This window comes from Eublepharis macularius, chromosome 8 (assembly GCF_028583425.1).
Source record: "Eublepharis macularius isolate TG4126 chromosome 8, MPM_Emac_v1.0, whole genome shotgun sequence".
Lineage (NCBI taxonomy): Eukaryota > Metazoa > Chordata > Lepidosauria > Squamata > Eublepharidae > Eublepharis > Eublepharis macularius.
In genome coordinates, this window is record NC_072797.1 from 54,752,253 (window position 1) to 54,772,851 (window position 20,599).

The following is a 20,599-nucleotide window of genomic DNA, read 5'->3' on the forward strand; positions in this document are numbered from 1 at the left end:
CTTCCCAGCTTAGTATAAGGAAAAGTTTAAAACTTTTATTTATTGGGATAGAAGAAAGTGCAATATACATAGCTGCTTTTGTATGCCTGAAGAGAGGAAATAAAAGGACTAGTAGAAAACACTGAATGTCAATATGTAGTTTGTTTTGAGCCTGAGGTTCAGAGAAAGCTACTGAAGGAGCAGCCTGTGCTTTTCAAATGTGATATTCAGTGAATGAATTTTCTTTTTAAAAAATTAGCAAAAAAACATGAAAGCCTAAATGAAAATGACATTAAGGTTGTGGCACCAATAACACAAGCCAGGATAGATAAAGTTGACACTCAATCCTTAAATCATACCATTGTTTCTTTTTTTAAAAAGCAAAAATATGAGTTAGTGACAATCTGTCAGACTTTGAACTGTCAAAAGTTTTTTGGCTGGTGTTTGTGTCACAACCTTAATGTTATTTAAATGTAGTTTTTAGTATATATTATTTAAAAGGTCTATTTTAAGACAGCAAAAGGCTTTGATAGAGTAAACCTCAAAGTACACTGTTGCTAGTGTGCCACTTCATTAGAAGTGGTGCATAAAACATACACTGTTGACAAACCTAATTCATTAAAGGTGAGATAGCTGCACTTTAAAACAACTGGGGCTGGCATCATTATCTGCAGTTCCTTTTATAAATTATTCCTCTTTTCCTTTTGACTGAACTTGTCACTATTTGCCTTTCAGACTGTGAATGTTAAACTCAATACTTCTAACATGTTTAGACAAGTCATGAGTCAAATAGGATACTGTCTCTAGAAAAATAAAAGCAAAAACAGTATTAACTAGAGAGGTAGAAGTAATTAGAATATAAATGTTTCAAAAAATATATTTGGAAATGAGTTCAAAATTTGTATTGTTCAAAAGTGGTTTAAAATCACTAGCTATATAGAACATGACTGCTGTATGGCTGCTTGTTTTAAGTTGTTCTCTAGGGCAGCTGTCTTCACATGCCAGGTCATATCATTTGTCAGAAGAGGTAAACATTATTTTAAAGTATATGATTCCCTTTAGGTATTCAGTATAGTTATAGTAGGAATATATCAATTATTGTCCTCAAACTGTAACAAACAAAACAAATATAGAGAAAGAAGTCAATTTTAAAAAAATAGATCAGTGTTGCATTAGACCATGGATCCCCAACCTTTTTGAACCTGCAAGCACCTTTGGAATTCTGACACGGGGCAACAGGCACAACTACAAAATAGAAGCCACAGGAGGTGGAGCCAGCCACAAACTAATTGAACTCTTCAATAGTACACACCATCAATATATCTAATTCTCAACGTGACCCCAACTGTAGATACTTAAATCTAGAAATCAGAGTTGTGAACAGACAATGCTACTCTTTCTACAAATCTGATAAAAGCCCCAGGATTGCAGAAAACCTGAACCTGTGGAACGGCCTTCCTGAGGAAGTCTGGAGAGCCCCCCTCTCCTGGCAAACTATGAAAAACCAAATTATTCAAAAAGGCTTTTTACTTAGATAGGAGAGCTGTATTGTAGGGAGGGAGTCTCAGATGCTTCACTAATGAGTTAGGGACCATAGACTTCAACATTATGTTGCCTTATGTCCTATCTGTTGTTTTAAGTATGTACTCCTATGTGCTACCTGTGCTTCAAGTATGATATTACTGGATAGTTATATATTGTCATACTGTCTAATGTCAGTTCTAGAATTATACTCTGTTTCAGAATTTCTTCAACTCTGTATTGGATTCTTGCTAATGCTATGTCTTTGTAAACTTGTATTTATTTATCCTATGACATTATGGAAATATCCTTGATACCGATTGTACTAATCTCACACTATGTAATCCGCCTTGAGACTCAGGGAGAAGGCAGATAAATGACCTAAATATAATAATACACACATATACACTGAGAGTTAAAAATCCCAAAATAATAGAAACTGTACCTTTAAGAAACGGACATCTCAGCAATCACTGTGGTGGTACTAGGCAACCATAACAATATTGCCACCACAGGGGGTGGAGTAGGATGGCGATAGAATATTGCCACCCTTCAAACCTTGGTTTCTGCCAATAAAAGGCAAGGAGAAGAGTGCAGGAACCTTTCCAAGGCCATCCCTGCTTCCCATCCTGGAATCCAAGCAATTTTCACAACAATCAAGTGTGACAGTAGTTAATAACATGATGCCACACAACTTGCCCGGACCCAGCAGCAGCTTCCCCCTATAACTTGTGCAACTTTGCTGGGCCAAGACTTCTCCCCAGGAGAGGCTGCCAGGGGGCGGGAAGGAAGGAAAGTGGAGAGTTTTTCTAGTGTACTAGTTAGAGTGTCAGATTAGGATCTGGGAGACCCAAGTTCAAATCCTCCCATGGAAGCTTGTAGGATGACCTTAGGCCAGTCACTCTCTCTCTCAGTTTAATCACAGGATTGTTACTTAAAAGAAAAGCATGATGTATGCTGCTCTGGGTCCCCATTGGGGGGAAAGGGACGGCTGGAAACTGAGCCAACATATAAAAGAAAGCCTGGTTAGTGGAAAGGAGAAAGGGAAGCAGAGGGGTCTTCGGTGGACAGGAAGAAGTAGCATCCTTGCACATTTGGTGGTTTGTTTAAAAAATGCCTGATCACCTGGTTGTTGTTTTTTTGTGCGCACCCTTACTTAGCACCTATAACTGCTTCACATTCCCAGGCTGACAACAACTGGGATGTTGTGATCCAGGTCTAGCTTTCCCTTTAAGCAGAAAAGTAGAAGGGTGCTGAACCCTACTTTGACCAGAGATCAAGGGAGAGCAATTCCATAGATTCATGAAATGAATTTGTACAATCTCAGTCACTCTTGGCAAATATCTTCTGTTGCTATTTATTCTTTTTTTCTTTTGTGGTTCATTTTCATCTCTTGACTTTTCTTTCTTTCCATTAATCCCTTTGGTGATGTTTCTTCTTCCTTCTCCTTTTCAGTGAATTCACAATAGGTTATTCCACTAGTTGCTAGACTCCACTTGCATTCCATCATTCACTAATGCACACTACCTAGTTTTTCAACACAGGACAAAATTCGTACAACATAAAGCCTACCGGCCAACTTCTCTCTATTTGGGTCTGTTGAGAGGAGTTCTAAATACTCTTTTGGAGGATCACTTTCCTATCTCTTTTGCAGACACAAATGCTTACCTTAGTCCATCAAAATGGTGGGAGGGGGTTGGAAATGAGAAAATATCTGTGTAACTAGATTGATTCAGAAGCATGTGATGGAATTTACACCATTTTTTGGCCCTCTGCAGCTAACCATAAACCACATGACATGATTTATCTGCATCTCAGAAACCCTTAAGACTATGATGATGAAAGAATGATGCTGTCACCAAATGACACAGTACAGATGAGGGCAAGGTAAAAGGACACAGCAACTGACAAAAGGGGGGTGAGAAAGGGAAGTGCACAGAGACTTGTGAGGTGGGAAGAGAAGGATAAGTAGGGTGCAGAGGGTTGTGTAGCGCGTAGGGAAAATTAAGTGCTTTGAGTATGGAAACGCTGATCAAAACAGACTGCAGATTTAGGTTCCTAAATCTACTTTTAATTAATCAGAAAGGACATACTTCCAAGTAAGGGTGCAGAAAATTCTGCTCAACCACTTTCATAGCATGTTCACAGTAATGCTTTTGTATTATGTGATCTGATGGATTTATTTTGGATCTTACTGGTTTTATTTTGTATCCTACTGAACAAAATAATGTACTTTTCATGATTAAAACTTGCAGTCCTATTACCTGGAAATATGCCCAAGTCTGTGGGACTTCCGAGTATTAGGAGCCGGCTGCATGTGTCATGTTTTAAATCAGAATGGATTCCCTCTATCCCACCTCCTATTCAACGAAGAATTACGGGTTAAGAAATAAAATAAAATCTGAGTTTACTTAAACGGCTTTACTCCTTTTTTGGCAGGATTCTACTATGCTTATCTTAAATAAATTGCTCCTTTGTATCACACACAGTGTTAAAGAACGACGGGAGGGGGGATTGCTAAAAGTTTTATTTGCTGTCTGTAACTGTCCCAATTTTCGAGTGTTAATGTCTCTCATTTCACACTGCTGTATATGTATCCTCTTCCAAGAAACTGTGTTAAACATTATAGAAGTACTGGGGAGTCGAAGTACTAAATAGAATCCCAGAGACGCCCCAAACCAGCTTCTAGCACAGAATTACTGTAGCACTGAAGGGATCGTGAATGGGGGGAGTGTGGGAGAGGGCCGTGAAGAAAAAGCGGGGGGGGGCAGGAAGACACAGCGCCGACCCACCTCCCCGACAGACTTCAACGTCACTTACCAGGCAGGTCGGGCCCCGCTCCCCTCAGCGCTTAGTAGCCCCGGAGACCAAGAAGCGTCGATGACAACGGCCCGGAACGGCTGGCTTCACACATCCGGAGGCGGAGCCAGGCAGAAGCGGCTCAGCCTCCGCTGCACGGGAAGCAGATAGCGCGGGGCGGGTAAATGCGATGTGGCGCCGGTCGAATCGGTCAAACAGCCGCTGAGAGAACTGCCACGGGCGGTCTTCGTGCGAGGTCTGTACGGGACGCAAGGTGTCGTAGGCGCGCAGAAGCGGCTGCTCGCGAGGCTCCCTGGCTCGTTTTAAATTTGTTTTTAATGACTGAGCCAGGCAAGCCGTTTCTTCCCTTCCGCTCCGAGGCTGCGGTGGGTTTGCTGCGCTAACGCGCCTTTCCTCCAAAGTTGCGAACTCCTCTCCTTAATTCGAGTAAGTTGGCGCCGTTTCTCGAGCTCGCCTGGTGGGTTGTCTTCGTAACCGCGCTTTCGGCTGATGCGCGCTTTCTTTTCAGCTCCGTTTGGGGGCGCTGGTGCGCATACGCATTTCGCGTAGTCTACGTCATCTTCCTTTGAAGCAAGAGCGGATGGTTTGAAGGGCTCGCTTCGTTCTCTAGCCCGCGGTGAAACTATTCCTTTGTGAATAGCATCAGGGTCCGACAAAGCCCTCCCTGACCTTCTTGCTCTATCATTACAGTAGACTTGTGGCCTGATCCTGTACACAAAAGCAAATCTCCTTAACTTCAAGATGACTTACTTTCCTATTAAAAGTGCACAATAGCGTTAATTACGATGTGAGCCGTAGGTATTTTTTTAATTAGCTCTGGAATTATTGTGTGTGCTATGTGCTGTCAAGTCACCTCCGACCTATGGCTACCCTATGAATGATAGATCTCCAAAATGCCTTATCGTTAACAGACTTGCTCAGATCTTGCAAACTGGAGGAAGTGGCTTCCTTTATTGAGTCAAGCCATCTCTTTTGGGTCTTCCTCTTTTCCTACTACCTTCTTCTTTTCCCGGCATTGACTTTCCAGAGAGTCTTCTCATGATATGACCAAAGTACAATAGCCTCAGTTTTGTCATTTTAGCTTCTAGTGAGAATTCAGGCTTGATTTGATCTAGAACCTACTTATTTGCATTTTTTGTCTGTCCATGGTATCCACAAAACTCTCCTCCAGCACCATATTTCAAATGAATCAATTTTCTTCCTGTCAGTTTTCTTCTTTGTCCAACTTTCACATCCATAAATAGTTATGGGGAATACCATAGCTTGAGTTATCTTGATATCCCCATAGTTTGAGTTATCTTGATATCCCCAGACAGACATTCTTATCTTTAAGGATCTCCTGGAATTACTAGATCCTGGAAAAGTCCTTGATCTTGCATAACATTACTATGGCAAGTGACATTAGTAGAATTAATGTGAGGTGCACAAATCTTTGTATATTTAGACCTCGTACGTACTGCATGTCTTTTTTTGCATGTCTTTTGTGTGTCTTATTTTTAAACAGATGGAAAGTGGAACCCTGAAACCAAGGATCCAGCTAACTGGATTTAAGAACCAAGAAAAGAAGTCTCTAATTGAATTGCTTCTCACACTAGATTGTATGTTCTTTGACAGCGAGGTAAATAATAGCTGAATAAAAAGTACAGAAGACATGTAGTTTTATTTACCTTGAGTACTTTTCAGCATGTGGACCTTATAGGAATAAAATTTAGTGCATGAAGCAATGGAAAAGAGTAAGAGTCCAGTAGCCACCTATAAGACTAACAAAATTAGTGGTGGGATATGAGCTTTCATGAGTCACAGCTCACTTCTTCAGAACATATATGAAGCAATTTGGTCATAATTTGAATTTGAGTTCTGTTGTCTTACTGTGTTACGAACTCTGGGCAGTTCTTAATTATTCTTGTGTGTTCTTTTTGTGTGTGTCAGAAATATAGGGACTGCACACACCTAATAGCGAAGCAACCTTGCAAAAGTGAAAAATTCTTAGCAGCATGCGCAGCAGGTGAGTACAGCATGTTGTGCATGGTGATTTCAAGGTACAGAAACTACATAGCTCGAGGCCTCTTCTAATTGGTGACTTGGCTGCTGGAAAGGGGGCAGATTTCTGTTATGTTGGTTAAGAGAATCATGATTTGTTTTCATAAAATAAAGGTGGATCTGTATGGTGTGAAGTGGAATCACAAGAAATCTTTGTCTGGTGGTCCATGGTAACTCTGCCCTAACTAATTGTTATGAAGGAAAAGGACAAAAAGTTGTGTGTGGGATGGAGGGGAGACAGCAAAGACATTCACATTAATCTTGCATTACATGCACTTTAAAATAGTGAGAAAAGTTGCTTTTGAAACTGTCCTCTAGATAAAGTCTGCTAAAATTCTCACAGAATCAGTGATACCATAGGATTACTTTTTAATTTCTGTCTTACTAGATATCCTGAAACGTTAGTATCACTGTGTACATCAAGGTTCCAGCAGCCTGCCACATGTGGAATGTACACCCCAGAGCTGTGTACAAACTGGCTTAAAGAGTCCTCTTAAACACAAAGCCGTTCTTACCTAAGATCTGAATATTAAGCGTATTTTATTTGAAAAAGTGAACCTTGAATTGGCTTGTACATTGGCTTGTTTCTTTCATCTAGTTACCTGTGGTAAGAATGATCTCCATGTGACCAAAATGTCAAGCTTTTCCAAGTCCATTCTTTTCTTTCTTTTTTTGGGGGGGGGGGTTGGTGGTGGTGGTGGTGGTGGTCACTAATGACTAGCAGAAATATATGTGGGTATGCAAATTAGAAACAATTTATGTAGGCTTATACCTCTTATTTGGGGAAGAAAGGGAAGGTTATTTGCATGGTTAACTTAGGACCAGGGTGGAAGCCACATGCGTGCTACCTAGCTAGCTTAGTAATGCTGGTCTTTGTCTTCCCGGTGTGGTTCCAAGACAAATGTTGAGGATATTTACCGTTTCTAGGAACTTTGCATTTGTTTTCTTGATAGCTATTGTATTTTAATGAAATTACAAGGCTCCCAAAAGATGTAATGAATGTTTTCACATTATTTAAAGTTTATACTCTGAATAATAATAAAGCCAGGCAGTAAATACAGTAGAAGAATCTTCTTTTAGCTTCATATTGTTTCAGAGAGTGGTTTTTGTCTCTTAGAAACAGCAAGCAGTTCCCTTGCCACATACTTGTGTTCTTTGTCTCTTTCCATCTTCTTTTTACCTGCATCTATCCCTCCACCCCCAAACACACACACCCCATTTCCTTCCTAGCTGTGGTAAAGGATCATATCTGAAATGGCACTAGTCATGGTTATCCTCTTAAATGAAAATAGGAATTAGATGTGTAAGCCCTGGTTAGTGCTAATACAAGAAGGAGAGGGGAATTCATACTTAGAAAAGAAAGAAGGAAGAGATAATAGTGTTCTACCTGTTTACACCTGGTTAAGCAATTGCGAGTGTTATAACTGAATCAGGCTTTTGTTATGCTGGACTTTATCCAGAAAACAAAAAGGGTTTTCATTACCTTTATTCTCCCACGTAATCCAATTTCGTTTAAGTGGAACAGAAATTCAGAAAAATGAATTTTTAATAATTGCTTACTTCAAGTTTTAAATTATCAGAATTTATTACAATGTATTTTAAGAATCTTGGAAACTGATAATATTTTCATAACCCATTTTTCTCAGCCTTATGAGGCCTTCACAATGAAGTGTGTTGGCGGTAGTGATCCTAAGCAGACCTACCATATCAGCCCCCCCAAAACAGGGTGGGTCCTGAGAGTTTTTACAAGTCTTCTAAAAAATTCAGAAGTGGCCTTAATAAATACTGATTCTCTTGATATTGCTTTACATATTTTTCCTTTTTTGTGTGGTTTATCCTGTAATTGCTCTCCTTGTCAGCATCAAGAAAATTTAAAAACGTGTGTCTTCTGTTGTGCTACTGCACAGAGGTTTGCTTCAGATGTTCACTGGCTGAGAGACATTTGTAAAAAGTTATGTTAATTGGTGGGGAAGGGGGTTAAAGAACTAATTGTAATAGCTACTGAATATTTCTCCAATAACAATCTTTTTTACCCCTTTCTTTCACTATTTTCCTATAAAATAAAGTGTTGATAGCTTTCTTTTGTGTTTTTGAACTTTTTTATCAAGAATTAATAATACAGGGCAATAGTTCTTAAACAAAGAGGTTGTGAGTCAAGTACCTTTTTCTTCCTTTCCATCAGATGATTGTTGGCATCCAAAGGTAGCACCTATAGAAGTACCATCTGGTAAAATGCTGCCTTGCAATGCTCAGCTGGGCTGTGAAATTGATTAGGATCACAGATTTTCATTTGCTTCACTAAGAAACATGCTGTAATTCACATTTGTATAAAGGGCCATGGTACCACTATTATAATTATGAATCCTAAAGTAAATGGAAAATGAGATTTGGAAGGAGGAAAAATGGGATGATGGTAATCATCTGGAAGCCTGAAAATAAGTCGCATGTAGCCTTTGTGGGGGCTAGTATTTTAGGATTGCTAGGGTTATAGAGTACTCGGGAATTGAGAAATTCATGGTGTTCTAATTAAAAATTGCTTACTTTGTTAGCTGATGGATTTGGGATTTTTATGACTCATGTTTTTGAAAGTGAATAGGGATGCCTTTATGTTGCAGAAATGAATGTATCTGCTACACTTTTGTCTGAGGGCAGATGCCAGTACAACCTATTTCAGCTATATTTTTCTGTGTTATGGCAGAATAATAGATTAATGTGGTTTTCATGGGAATGAGCAAGGATGGACAGGAATTTACAGTGAAATTCTAAGTAGAGTTCAAGACCATTGATTTCAGTGGGCTTAGATTGGAGTAACTCTGCTTAGGATTTCACTGTTAGGCACCTTGCTTTTTTGGCATTTGCATTCTGGTATGCAGTTATTTTTTTCTTCTGAAAACCTCTTCTGGAGGAAAGAGCACAATCGCCATAATGTATCTGTTACTAAGAAAACTGCAGGTTTAAAAAGGGAGATTAGAGCTAGTGTACAAACATCAAAATTTAAGACTAATTAAAGTATATAAATGCATGCAAAAAATTTTAGGCTTAAATAATTATTACTAGAAAATAACATCACTTTTTAATTATGTGCAGTCACAACATCCTATAAAAGCTTTGCTGTAGTAGTAAAGAAGTAAACTAACATTTAATGTTTGCGTTAACAGAGAACACTGCTAACTTTGAAATTTGATCTTCATTTGATTGCCATTTGTCTCCACCAAAATTCTTTTGTGGCTGACAGTTCATTTGCTTTCCAGGAAAGTGGGTACTAACCAAGGACTACATAATTAATAGTGTTGAAAGTGGCAGATGGCTTGATGAAACAACTTACGAATGGGGATATAAAATTGAAAAAGACTCCCATTATTCACCTCAAATGCAATCTGCACCTAAAAGATGGCGCAAAGAGCTGACACGCTCTGGTGCTGCAGGGGCCTTCCACAGATGGAAAGTTGTCCTCATTGTGAAAGGTGATAAAGAAAGGGATTCCTTCACAAGGTAGGATGAGACCTCTTGGAGATGAGGTAATGAATGATTGATCAGTTTTGATTTAGGTGAAAACATCTTTGTACTGTTTCTTGGTTAGCTCAGTCGAAAGCAATTGTCAGTGCTTTTAGGGCTGCTTCAAAAGTGATGTTTTCTCTACATGGAGATAATCTTTCTGAAGGAAAATCGGTATGCTCTTAGCTGTGAAATTTTTATATATATATATATATATATATATATATATATATATATTGCTGCAGGTATGGAAGCAGCATTCAGTCTGTTCTTGGCTTTGCGGCATAATAAATTAGATGTTTTGTAGCTGATGATACATACAATTTTTCCTACACAGAGATTATCTTTGTGCAAACATGATGTGTTCTTGAGCCTGCAGTTCTGTATCAGTAGTCTCTTTTAATAACTGCAACAAAATATCAGGACCTTTTTTCTGGGGGTACACAGAGGTATGCAGTACTGGCACCTCTTTTGGCAGGCGGGCGTGGGTCCCCAACCATCATGAGTACTGGCATGTCTTTTTTTTTCAAAATAATATCATTCTGGCACAGTGAAAAGATTTCAGCTTGAACTAGGGTCTAGTTGAGAAGTTTGGCAGCCTGTAGCTCTGTGAGCTCACGTTCATACTGGCCTATTCAGCCAATGCACTTCTTCTGCTTCAGGCCAGTACAGGAGCTCTCAGCAGCAAGCAGCAATGCCTGGAAGTGATGGAAGCCATTTTTGGTGTGGAATATCTCCAGTCCTAAGATGGCAGGGCTCATAAGTTCAGGGATCTTTAAGCCCCATATAATATGAAGGTGAGGAGGAAGTAGAGACAGAGGCCTGAGAATTAGCAGTAATGTTCAACTGTATATATTCAGTTACACAAATAGGCTTTCCTGTATTGGTTCTTTTTTGCACTCTTGCTCTTACTTGCGTGCTTTAATTATAAAAGACTGCCGACCTTGTCTAATTTGTCCAAAACTCAGTTGGTAGCCTTGGGCAAGTCACAACCTTTGGAAATCACAGGGTAATTATGAGCATAAAGTGGAATGTCCCCCTGTATGCTGCCTTCAGCAGCTTGAGATACAAATGTGTTAAAAACATGATTCAAGTCCAATAGCACCTGGATGTAGTGCTAAACATCTGTTTTGCCTTACTGGATAGTACATACTGTTCAGAATCCTTTCTTGATTCATCTAAATACATTTCAGTTGCAGCTTTCTTTTCAAAATTACCAGTACTTGTTGAATCCAAAAGCAGCGGTATTTCAATATTTTTTATTAAGACCAATTAAAAATCTACAAAGGTGCTGGGTATTTTGTGACATTTTAGTTGGTTCTAGTAAAAGGAGTCACACTACTGCTGCTTTTGGATTTTTTTCTCTTTATGAATCAATGCAATTACTTGCAAGTTTTCTATTTTTTTTTAAGGGTAAAGTCTGCTGCCCATAAATAGCAAATCCCAAATTCTTGAATTTCAAATTGATATCAATCTTTGAAAATCTCAAAAGACCTGGAAGAAAACTCCAGTCTTGTTGGCTACTTCGTCTCCGTAACCTGGTCTTCTGAACAGGGCCTTCTGCAGATACCACCTTGCAAATGAGCGAAACCAACAGCTGCCTATGCATGTGTATTCTCCTTATTTAGGGGGGCTTTTTTAACATAATATAGGGGTGTGCACCCCAAAAAATTAGGTAAATCCAAATTTTTACCAAATCTCAGAAAAAAATAGGAATTCCCTGAATTCTGAATTGATTTTCTAATTCTGTTCAGCTATTTCCAAAAAATTCAGCCATTTTTTTTTCTATGAAAAAATCTCTCTAGGGGCTATCTGGTGCACTGCTGGGATCGTTCAGAATACTCAGATTTTACTGAACCAACCAAAATTCAGTATTTTAATCTAAATTCCGATTTGAACTGCTCACTCTTAAATAGAGCTGTGCTGTATGAAAATGGTTCAGAGAGATGCTTTGGTAAAGGGAAAGGGACTACAGACTGTACTGCTGTGTACAGTTTGTTGCTGCAAGTATGGCCCTGCTGGGTAGTTTCCATGTTTTTTAATATGTTTTAAATTGTTTGTTTTGTTTCATCATTGAATCACCTCTGTATTGAATTTCTTCTTTCTTTTTGAAATTTCTGTAATCCATACCCTACTATATTTTATATTGAATGACCCATCTGTTGATCATTGACTTACACTGTGTAATCTGCCTTGAGTCTGAAGGCAGACTGTAAATAAGGTACATAAATAAATGCTTGCTTTGTGATTCTGATGGGGAAGAGAAAGTAGCAACCTGTCTCTTCATCCAGTCAGTCAGAGCTAGAAAAAGGGACATAGCGGTGTGTGTTGTTGTGTGTTGAATCATATGGGTAGAGAAGGGAGGGGAATACAGGGTCAAGTTACAAACTAAAATAAAAATATTCCAAATAAGCATTTGTTATGAGGATACATAAGATTGTAGTTAAAAACAAGTTTAAAACATAGGGCCTAAATTACAGGCTACATGCATCTGTTAAAAGTAACTAGAGGACTGCGGTAGAGGACTTGTTAGACATCGCCAATGCGGCGTGGGAAAAACCTGCCTCCATACCAGCTACATCTCAGAAAGTAGAGGGATACTATAAGTTGAAACAACAGGACTGCTCTTTCCTCTTCAATCACCCAAAACCTTCATCATTGGTGACAGGAAGTACAGCCCAAGAGCAAATATGGATCACTCTCCTCTCCAAGTGCCAGGGAGGGCCGTAAACTTGACCAGTTGGGGAGAAAAGTTTATTCTTCAGTGGACCTAACCTTCTGGATCGCCAATTACCAGGCTATAAAGGGATCCTACAACCTGTTTCTTTGGGTAAAGCTCTCAGCTTATGTAGCTACCCTCCCAGAGGACAAGAGGTCGGTGATCCGGATTCTTCAAGGAAAAGCATCTTGCTTGGCAAAGCAACAGATGACAGCAGCAAAACACGAGGCCGATTGCACTACACGTGCATAGCGTTGGCTGTGGTATTGTGTTGCCACTCCTGGCTCAGATCAACAGCATTAACCTTTGATAAGCGTACCAAAATAGAGGACTTCCCTTTCGAGGGTACCTCCCTTTTCTCTGAGAAAACGGATGACTCATTGACACAAATGAAAAATAACAGATAGATGGCGCGCTCTCTGGGAGTCATTGCCCCCCAACAACAATCTCAATAGCAGCATTATAGGTACCGTACTCAAGGAAGGCATCAGTACCAGTACAGAAATGCAAAGTATTCTTATCAGCCTTATCAACACCTCCAGCATTACAAGGGATACTCGTCATATCAACGTAACTCGGGGAGGAGGTCAAATAGACCAAGATCCAAGCAAGGCCAACCTCAGTCTCCCAAACAATCCCTGCCCTCGAAGCTAGTTTTCTGTCTGATCACCCCACTGGGGGCACAACCCTGTTCTTTTTGGGACAGATTGGCACCGTTAATTGCCCAGTGGGAGTTGATCACCACTGAACCTTGGGTTCTGGCCGTAGTTCAAAATGGCTATTGTTTGCATTTCAAGGAGATACCCCCCCTTTATGTTGTTCAGGGAGGTCATCAACTCCCTCTCAGGGACATTCCCTTACTATCTCAGAACTAATGGAGAAGAGGGCTGTAGAGACACTCCCTTCAGATGCTCCTAAATGGGGTTTTTACTCACATTACTTTGCTGCGTTTCTCCTATGCAGAGCACACGTTACAATACACGGCACTACCCTTTGGGCTCTCATCAGCCCCACTGGTATTCACTAAGTGCATGTCAGTGGTGGTGGCTTTTCTGAGATCAAGAGGATGCACTATATACCCTTACTTAGATGGCTGGCTCCTAGTGGACCAGTCAAGAGATTCTCTCCTTGGCCATATACAACTCACTACCACCACTATCTCTGGGCTGGGCCTCATGATCAATTGGAAGAAATCCATCCTCAAACCGACACAGTCAATACAATTTATTGGGGCCCTCCTAGCTACAAAAGCGGGTAGAGCTTTCCTACCCCGGGACAAAATGGGGTCCGTACAGCCTCTTGTGAGACAGATAGACTCAAGGCGCTTTCAGCCTGCAAGGACAATTCAGAGATTGTTGGGCCTCATGGCATCTACCACGGGTGTCGTACCATTTGCACGCCTCTTCACGAGGCCTTTACAGAACTGGTTCATCAGGGTCTTTGATCCCATTAAGGACTCACAATCTAGGGGTTTCTTGATTCCTAGGGCACTTCGGTGGTGGACTAGTTCAGCAAATTTGCTTACGGGAACCCCCTTTAGGGTTCACCTCCCATAGATAAGCTTGACCACCAATGCCTCTCTCCTGGGTTGGGTAGGGCATCTTGGAGAACTCTCGGTTCAGGGTACCTGGTCCCCCTCCGAATCCAAACTTCATATTAATTTGTTGGAATTGAGAGCTATATGCTATTCACTTATCTCTTTTGCAGGGATGGTGTGAGACAAGAGGGTGCAGGTGAATACGGACAATACCGCTGCTCTGTACTATGTGAACAAGCAGGGGGGAGCAGCGATACGCAACACCTACCCTCGAGCGATTCATATTGCTGGCAAGGGGAATCTGAAAGTGGATGCACTCAGCAGGCTATTCAAACTGCATCACAAATGGTCAATCAACAACAAGTACCTTCTTCCGATATTCAGAAGTTGGGGGTTCCCGAGAGTCGACTTATTTGCCACTTCCCAGAATACCAAAGCCAAACTGTTTTGCTCTTGAGCGGGGCTAGACAGCTGCTTGCTTGGAGACGCCTTCCAAGTTCCGTGGAACAGGGGACTCTTTTACGCTTTCCCCCCATTACCTCTCTTACCCCGGGTGTTACACAGGGCCCGATACTATCAATCACATTGCATTCTCATTGTACCTTTCTGGCCCTACAGAGAATGGTTTCTCCTGCTCTGGAGGTTGGCCAGAGGTCAGTACCTCATATTACCGACAGCCCCAGATCTTCTATACAGGGGACAGCTGATGCACCACGATGTCAAGACCCTCAACCTAGCGGTTTGGCTGCTATCCCTGATTTATTAACATTCTCCAGGGAGGTCACACAAAGCTTATTGAACACTAAGAAACCCTCCATGAGGTTGTCATACTCTTTTAAATGGAATAGGTTTACCACGTGGGAAATGGAAAGGGGTTTGTCCCCTTCTCCTGTCCCATACCCAGGATTTTTTACTATCTTCTCTCCCTATTACACAAGGGTCTTTCAGCTTTATCTGTGAAGGTCCACTTGGCTGCTATATCAGCCTTTCACGCTTCCAAGCAGTTCTTAAAGGGAGTGCTCCGCACTTTCCCCCCTAAGAGGGCCCCTCCTCCTCAATGGAGTCTCTCTCTGGGACCTGGCTCAATTAATGCTTCCGCCTTTTGAGCCACTGGGGACAATGCCCAATAGCCTTTCTATCCTGGAAGGTGATGCTCCTGGTCGCCATCACCTCTTTAAAGAGAGTAGGAGAGTTGGGAGCCCTAAGAATGGATCCACTTTTTCTACAATTTTTTTTCACAAAAGGTGGTTCTTCATCCTAGTCTCAGGTTTACACCCAAGGTTATGTCAACTTTTCATTTGAATCAGAGAACTTCCCTCCCAGTCATCTTTCCCAACCCCACTTCGGATGCAGAATGCGTACTGCACACTTTAGATGTAAAAAAGGTTTTATTGTATTACATAGACAGATCTAAACCATTCCGCTGGTCTAAATCCCTGTTTATCTGTTACGCTGGTCCGAGGAAGGGCCTACCAACGTCAAATCAGTCCCTGTCTAGGTGGATAGTAGCAGCCATCAGGAAATGTTATGCCACAGCAGGGACTCCCTGCCCAGGGACAGTCAGGGCACATTCAACTAGATCACAATCCTCTTCAGCGGCCTTCCTGGTACCCTTTGGCAGTGTAGGAGATCTGAGGGCTGCTTTTCCACTGATCAAGAGAATATTTCTGGTACCCTTTGGCGGCGTAGGAGAACTGAGGGCTGAAGGGGCGCTCCATGTCTTGCATGCTTTGGGCGAGAAAGACCACGCATGTGCAGTTGGATAGGAGCGCCCCTTCCGAGGTCTTCAGAGCTAGAAATCTCTGGAGCAGGCCTGCGCAAGCACAGTCCCAGTGTGTGTCTTTGTAAACTTTTTAACCGTCCCCCCCCCCAAAGGATTCGCCAATTTTCAACAAGCCTGATGTTTGGTTTCCAATGTCTTTGGGTGTGTTTCATTAGTCTGTAGTTATAGTGAAGTGGCACTTTAACCTCATGAAGTTCAGCTATATGGAAAGGTGATGCAATATCTCCCATGTGATAGTGCTAGACGAATTTTGAAAATTTTTCTTAGTCACAGAACCACCATATCCAGCAGAGTGTCCACAAGGAACTTAACTTTTATTGCTATCCTCCCACTTCCATAGCTGCTATCCTTCACCTCTGGTAGCTTACTCCTCACTAATAGATCCCAGAGGTTTTTTGCTCTTTTCGCCATAAACGGGGGGATTTTTGCATCTAGGAATATTAGACAGAAGATGCCAATGTCTTTCTATGATAGCCTGAACTGGTTTATATGTACTGTTGTATGTTAAAGGGATTACTATCCTGTCCAGACTCTGTTTCTTGGTTCTTGGAGTAAGTACCATTGTCCTTGGTATATTATGGGTGTTAAAGAAGGCTTGTTTTAACATTCTAGATGAATAGCCCCTATCTGCAAACTGACTCCTTAGAATCCCTGCTTGTCTATGGAAGTCAGCATCTGTACTACAGTTTCTCCTTAGTCTTAATAGCTGGGACTGTGGCAAGTTCCTTTTTAAATGACCTGGATGGAAACTGTCTCTTGCTTAAGTATGTGTTGCCATCTAGGTTTTCTATAAACATCTGTCTGTAAGGTGCTGCCAACCCTTCTAATCTCTACATCCAAAAAATGCACTTTAGATTTATCAAAAGTCTTTTCAAACTTAATATGAATGTGACCTGGGCTTTGTGCATTTGGGACTGAGGTAAAGATTATTTAGATCAGGTACATGCCGATAAATGTAATCTGTGAGACTGACTGATTTTGATTTTAGTGAAAGGATTTAAATAATAATAATAATAATAATAATAATAATAATAATTGATTTATGTACCACCTTTCAGGACAACTTAACACCCACTCAGCGTTTTACAAAGTATGTTGTTATTGTCCCCACAAGAATCACCCTGTGAGGTGGGTGGGGCTGAGAGAGCTCTGGAAGAGCTGTGACTGACCTGATTCTCCAGATTAGAGTCCCACAGCTCTTAACCACTACACCAAAAAGGATTTTTAATTTTTATGATGCTGTTAGTTTTGTCTAGTCACTTTTGCTTCTTGTCTTCTTGTAGAAAAAGATAATTTATAATAACATACTTTGTAAACCACTCCGAGGAGGTGTTAAGTTATCCTGAAGGTCGGTATATAAATTGAATGTTATTATTACTTTGTCAGCAAAGAGGGGGAAAATGGAAAACTAATATTTTCTGTGATTCTGGTAACTTTCCTTGATTTTTCACTTGAGTGTTGTTTCACCAGACTAGGCCAATCCCGCCCCCCGCCCCACGAGTATAAATCAAGCCTCCTGATTATTTCAAGAAGATGACTACGACTGTCTTCATTTAGAACAGTATTAGTTATTCGATCTTGTTGGGGTAGCATCTTAACATTAACTCAATGTTAAGAGTTCTAATTATGTGTGAAGCAAATATAAGTGCTTTGGTTTCTAAATTTTGAGAAAACTTGTATTCTTAGCTAAGTTATTCATCTGTTTTTCTTGGGACTGTGGAGAGGAGGGCTAAAGAATGGAGTTAATCACTCTTTTTATATGCTATATAATTCTATAAATTTGATATTTAAAACAAATTTTCTGTTTTTCTCCTCAGGGTTCTAGAGGCAGGAAAAGCCACAATCTATACAACACTAAGTGCATCAGAGAATATTACTCATGTATTAACTAATGATACGACATTAAAACAACAGAGAAAGGTCTCTGGAGTTCCATGCTATCCAGTTTGCTATCTAGGGGGTTATCTCTTAGAGGTAAGTATAGCAAAAATATTGCAATGGTTTGAAGCATCATTCTTCACCAGTCAAATAACTGGGAGAGAGGGAGATGCATCCCTGTTGATTTTCCTTGTCCCTTCATTGACCATGGTATCATTCTGGAGATTCTTGCTGTGTTGGGAGTGGGAGCACCAAGCTTCAGTGGTTCCACACATACTTGGCTGGCCAGTGCTAGAAGGTGGTGCTGTGGGACTGCTGCTCAGTATCATGGTATTTATACTACAGGGTCCCATGGGGATCTATCTTGCTGTTTAATATCTACATGAAATATAGGAGAAGTTATCAGAGGATTGGGAATAATGTGCCACCAACATGCAGATTTCAGCTAGCTCTGTTTCTTCTTAATAGCTGAATTGGGTGGTCTATGGGAGCCTTGAACAGGTATCTAGAGAAGGTAATGGGATGGATGAGGGCCATTAAACTGAAACTAAGTCCCAACAAGACTGTGGTGCTGTTGATCAGTAGAAAAGCAGCTTGAGAGGTCAGTCTGTCCTGAAGGAGGTTGCACTCCCCCTGAAGGAGCAGATTTATTTTACACTCTGCCTTTTTCCCTAGTGGGTACCCAAAGCAACTTATATCATTCTCCTCTTCTTCATTTTATCCTCTCAACAACCCTGTGCGGTAGATTAGGCTGAGAGTGTTTAGCCCAGCAAGCTTCCATAGCACAGTATCTCAGATCCTAGTCCAGCAGTCTAACTACTACACCACACTAGATGCGGGCCACAATCAGAGGCGCAGGTCTCCTGCATGGCTTATAACTTATAAAAAGACACTTCACTTGATAGGTGAGCTGTGGCTGTTGCTCCAAAAGTGTGATCTAGCCACAGTGATCCGTACTCCAGTCTCAACCAGGTCAGATTATCATAATGCACTCTACATGAGGCTGCCTTTGTAAACTGTCCAGAAACCTCAGCTGATCCAAGATGCAGCAGTCTGGCTATATACAGGCTGGATACAGGGATTGTGACAGCCCTGTGCTGAAAGATCTGCACTGGCTGCCCATCTCTTTCCAGGTGCAGTTCATAATGTGGGTTCTTAGGTTTGGGGCCAGAGCACTTGAAGAACTGCTGCCTTCTGTACTAATAAATCTGCCACTTAACATTGTCTTTGCAATCTCTGCTTTATGTCCCTACCTGCAGAGGTAAAGTGGGTGGCAACCAGTGCTTTTTTCATGGTAGCCCCTCACCTGTAGAATGCTCTTTCCCCATGAAGTTTGTCTGGAAACCTGTACTATTGTTCTTTAGGTGCCAGGTCAAAACTTTTAATGCAGACTCTTAGCTAGGGATTTATCTTTTTAATTGTTTTTACCATCTGCTTTCAATTTTAGGACTATTATGAGAATTGTTTAGAGTACTGGATGTATTATGATTGAGTTTTTAATGGTTTTTTAAAAAAATATTATTTATCTTGTTTTATTTTGTGAGCTGCCTTGAGCAGGTCTCTAAAGAGGCAGCATTTAAATGTGTTTTTAATTAATTTATGGCCAGCTTAAAGTGAATCCAGCCACAGCAGGAGTAAATTTTTATAGGATTGGTCTTTAAAATCCCTTAAATTGTCATTAGGTCTTATGGTATTTGCATGAGAATCATTGGTTATGGTTTGGTTCCTCTTCTTATGTGTTACTTAGCAACATTCTGGTGTAGTGGTTAGGACCAGCAGAATTCTAATCTGGAGAACCAGGTTTGATTCCCCACTCCTCCATTTGAAGCCAGCTGGGTGACCTTGGGTCAGTCACAGCTCTTCTAGAGCTCTCTCAGCCCCACCCATCTCACAGGGTGATTGTCATGAGGATAATAATAACACACTTTGTAAACAACTCTGAGTGGGCGTTAAGTTGTCCTGAAGGGTGGTATATAAATCAAATGTTGTTGTTATAATATTTGGCTGAGCTATTTCTTATGTCTTTGAAACCATCAAATCTTTGCTAGAATTCTGGGATAGGAAAGAAGAATTTGGAACTTAGTGATTAGTTGTGTCATGACTTCAGCTCATCTCCCCAATCCAATAAGAGAGGTCAGTATGTGGAAACAGTCTCATGGGCAACTCAGGTCAACTATGCACACATCTAGTAGTCAGAGCTGTAAGCCTGATTCCCTAATGTTGTATTTAGAGTTGCACTTATGCATCTCATATCATACATCACATCTAACACATTATTGGAACATCTTGATGTATGTTGTCCTATCAACATTATACCGTGTGAATGGGGATAAATGTTCCCACTTGTCCTACAAGGCAGATGGAAATGCATATCCATATTCACTCTTTGGGGCTCCCATTTTCAGTGTGCATAATTGCACATTTCTAGCCTCGTTTAGAACCATATGTGTGATAACCTACAGATTGGGTTATATCTTTAATTTTTATACAGTAAATATATTTTCGTTGATCATCGGTTTGCTAGAATCTTAAAAATTCAAACTTTTTAATCCCAGTGAACTTTTATTTCAGATATAATTGCACTGTGTTTGTACTTGAACCACTGGCTCATTTTGTAGAGTTTTAATTGTATATCTTATGCTTCACCCAGAGTGAAATAACAAGTTATGCAGAAAAGTGGCCAGTGAACTATCTTAAAGCTGAACAAGAAGCAAAAGTGACTATGACTGGCATACAGATTGATGAAATGAGAAACGCACTGATTAAGCATATATATTTGCAAAAGGTAAAGAAAAAAAATCTGCAAAAGCCTGTGCTTGTCTGTAAA

At 40.7% G+C, this 20,599-nt stretch overlaps 2 protein-coding genes across 4 annotated transcripts in view; one reads left to right on the forward strand and one right to left on the reverse strand.

The window, feature by feature from the left end:
* Positions 1-4,380, reverse strand: part of KIAA0825 (KIAA0825 ortholog) — a 514,789-nt gene extending 510,409 nt beyond the window's left edge. Inside the window, exon 1 of the mRNA XM_054987566.1 lies at positions 4,321-4,380. The gene's annotated coding sequence lies outside the window, so the exon portion shown is untranslated. The remainder of the gene's footprint in view (positions 1-4,320) is intronic.
* A 106-nt stretch (positions 4,381-4,486) lies between these two features.
* Positions 4,487-20,599, forward strand: part of SLF1 (SMC5-SMC6 complex localization factor 1) — a 46,287-nt gene continuing 30,174 nt past the window's right edge. Inside the window, exons 1-6 of one of the 3 annotated variants that reach the window (XM_054987264.1) lie at positions 4,487-4,746; positions 5,825-5,938; positions 6,250-6,325; positions 9,612-9,852; positions 17,712-17,868; positions 20,423-20,557. In XM_054987264.1, the coding sequence (XP_054843239.1) occupies positions 5,825-5,938; positions 6,250-6,325; positions 9,612-9,852; positions 17,712-17,868; positions 20,423-20,557 (723 nt within the window). In that variant the 5' untranslated portion in view covers positions 4,487-4,746. Of the gene's footprint in view, positions 4,747-5,824; positions 5,939-6,178; positions 6,326-9,611; positions 9,853-17,711; positions 17,869-20,422; positions 20,558-20,599 lie in introns of those variants that run through there. The other 2 variants (XM_054987265.1, XM_054987266.1) reach the window with 2 other exon arrangements.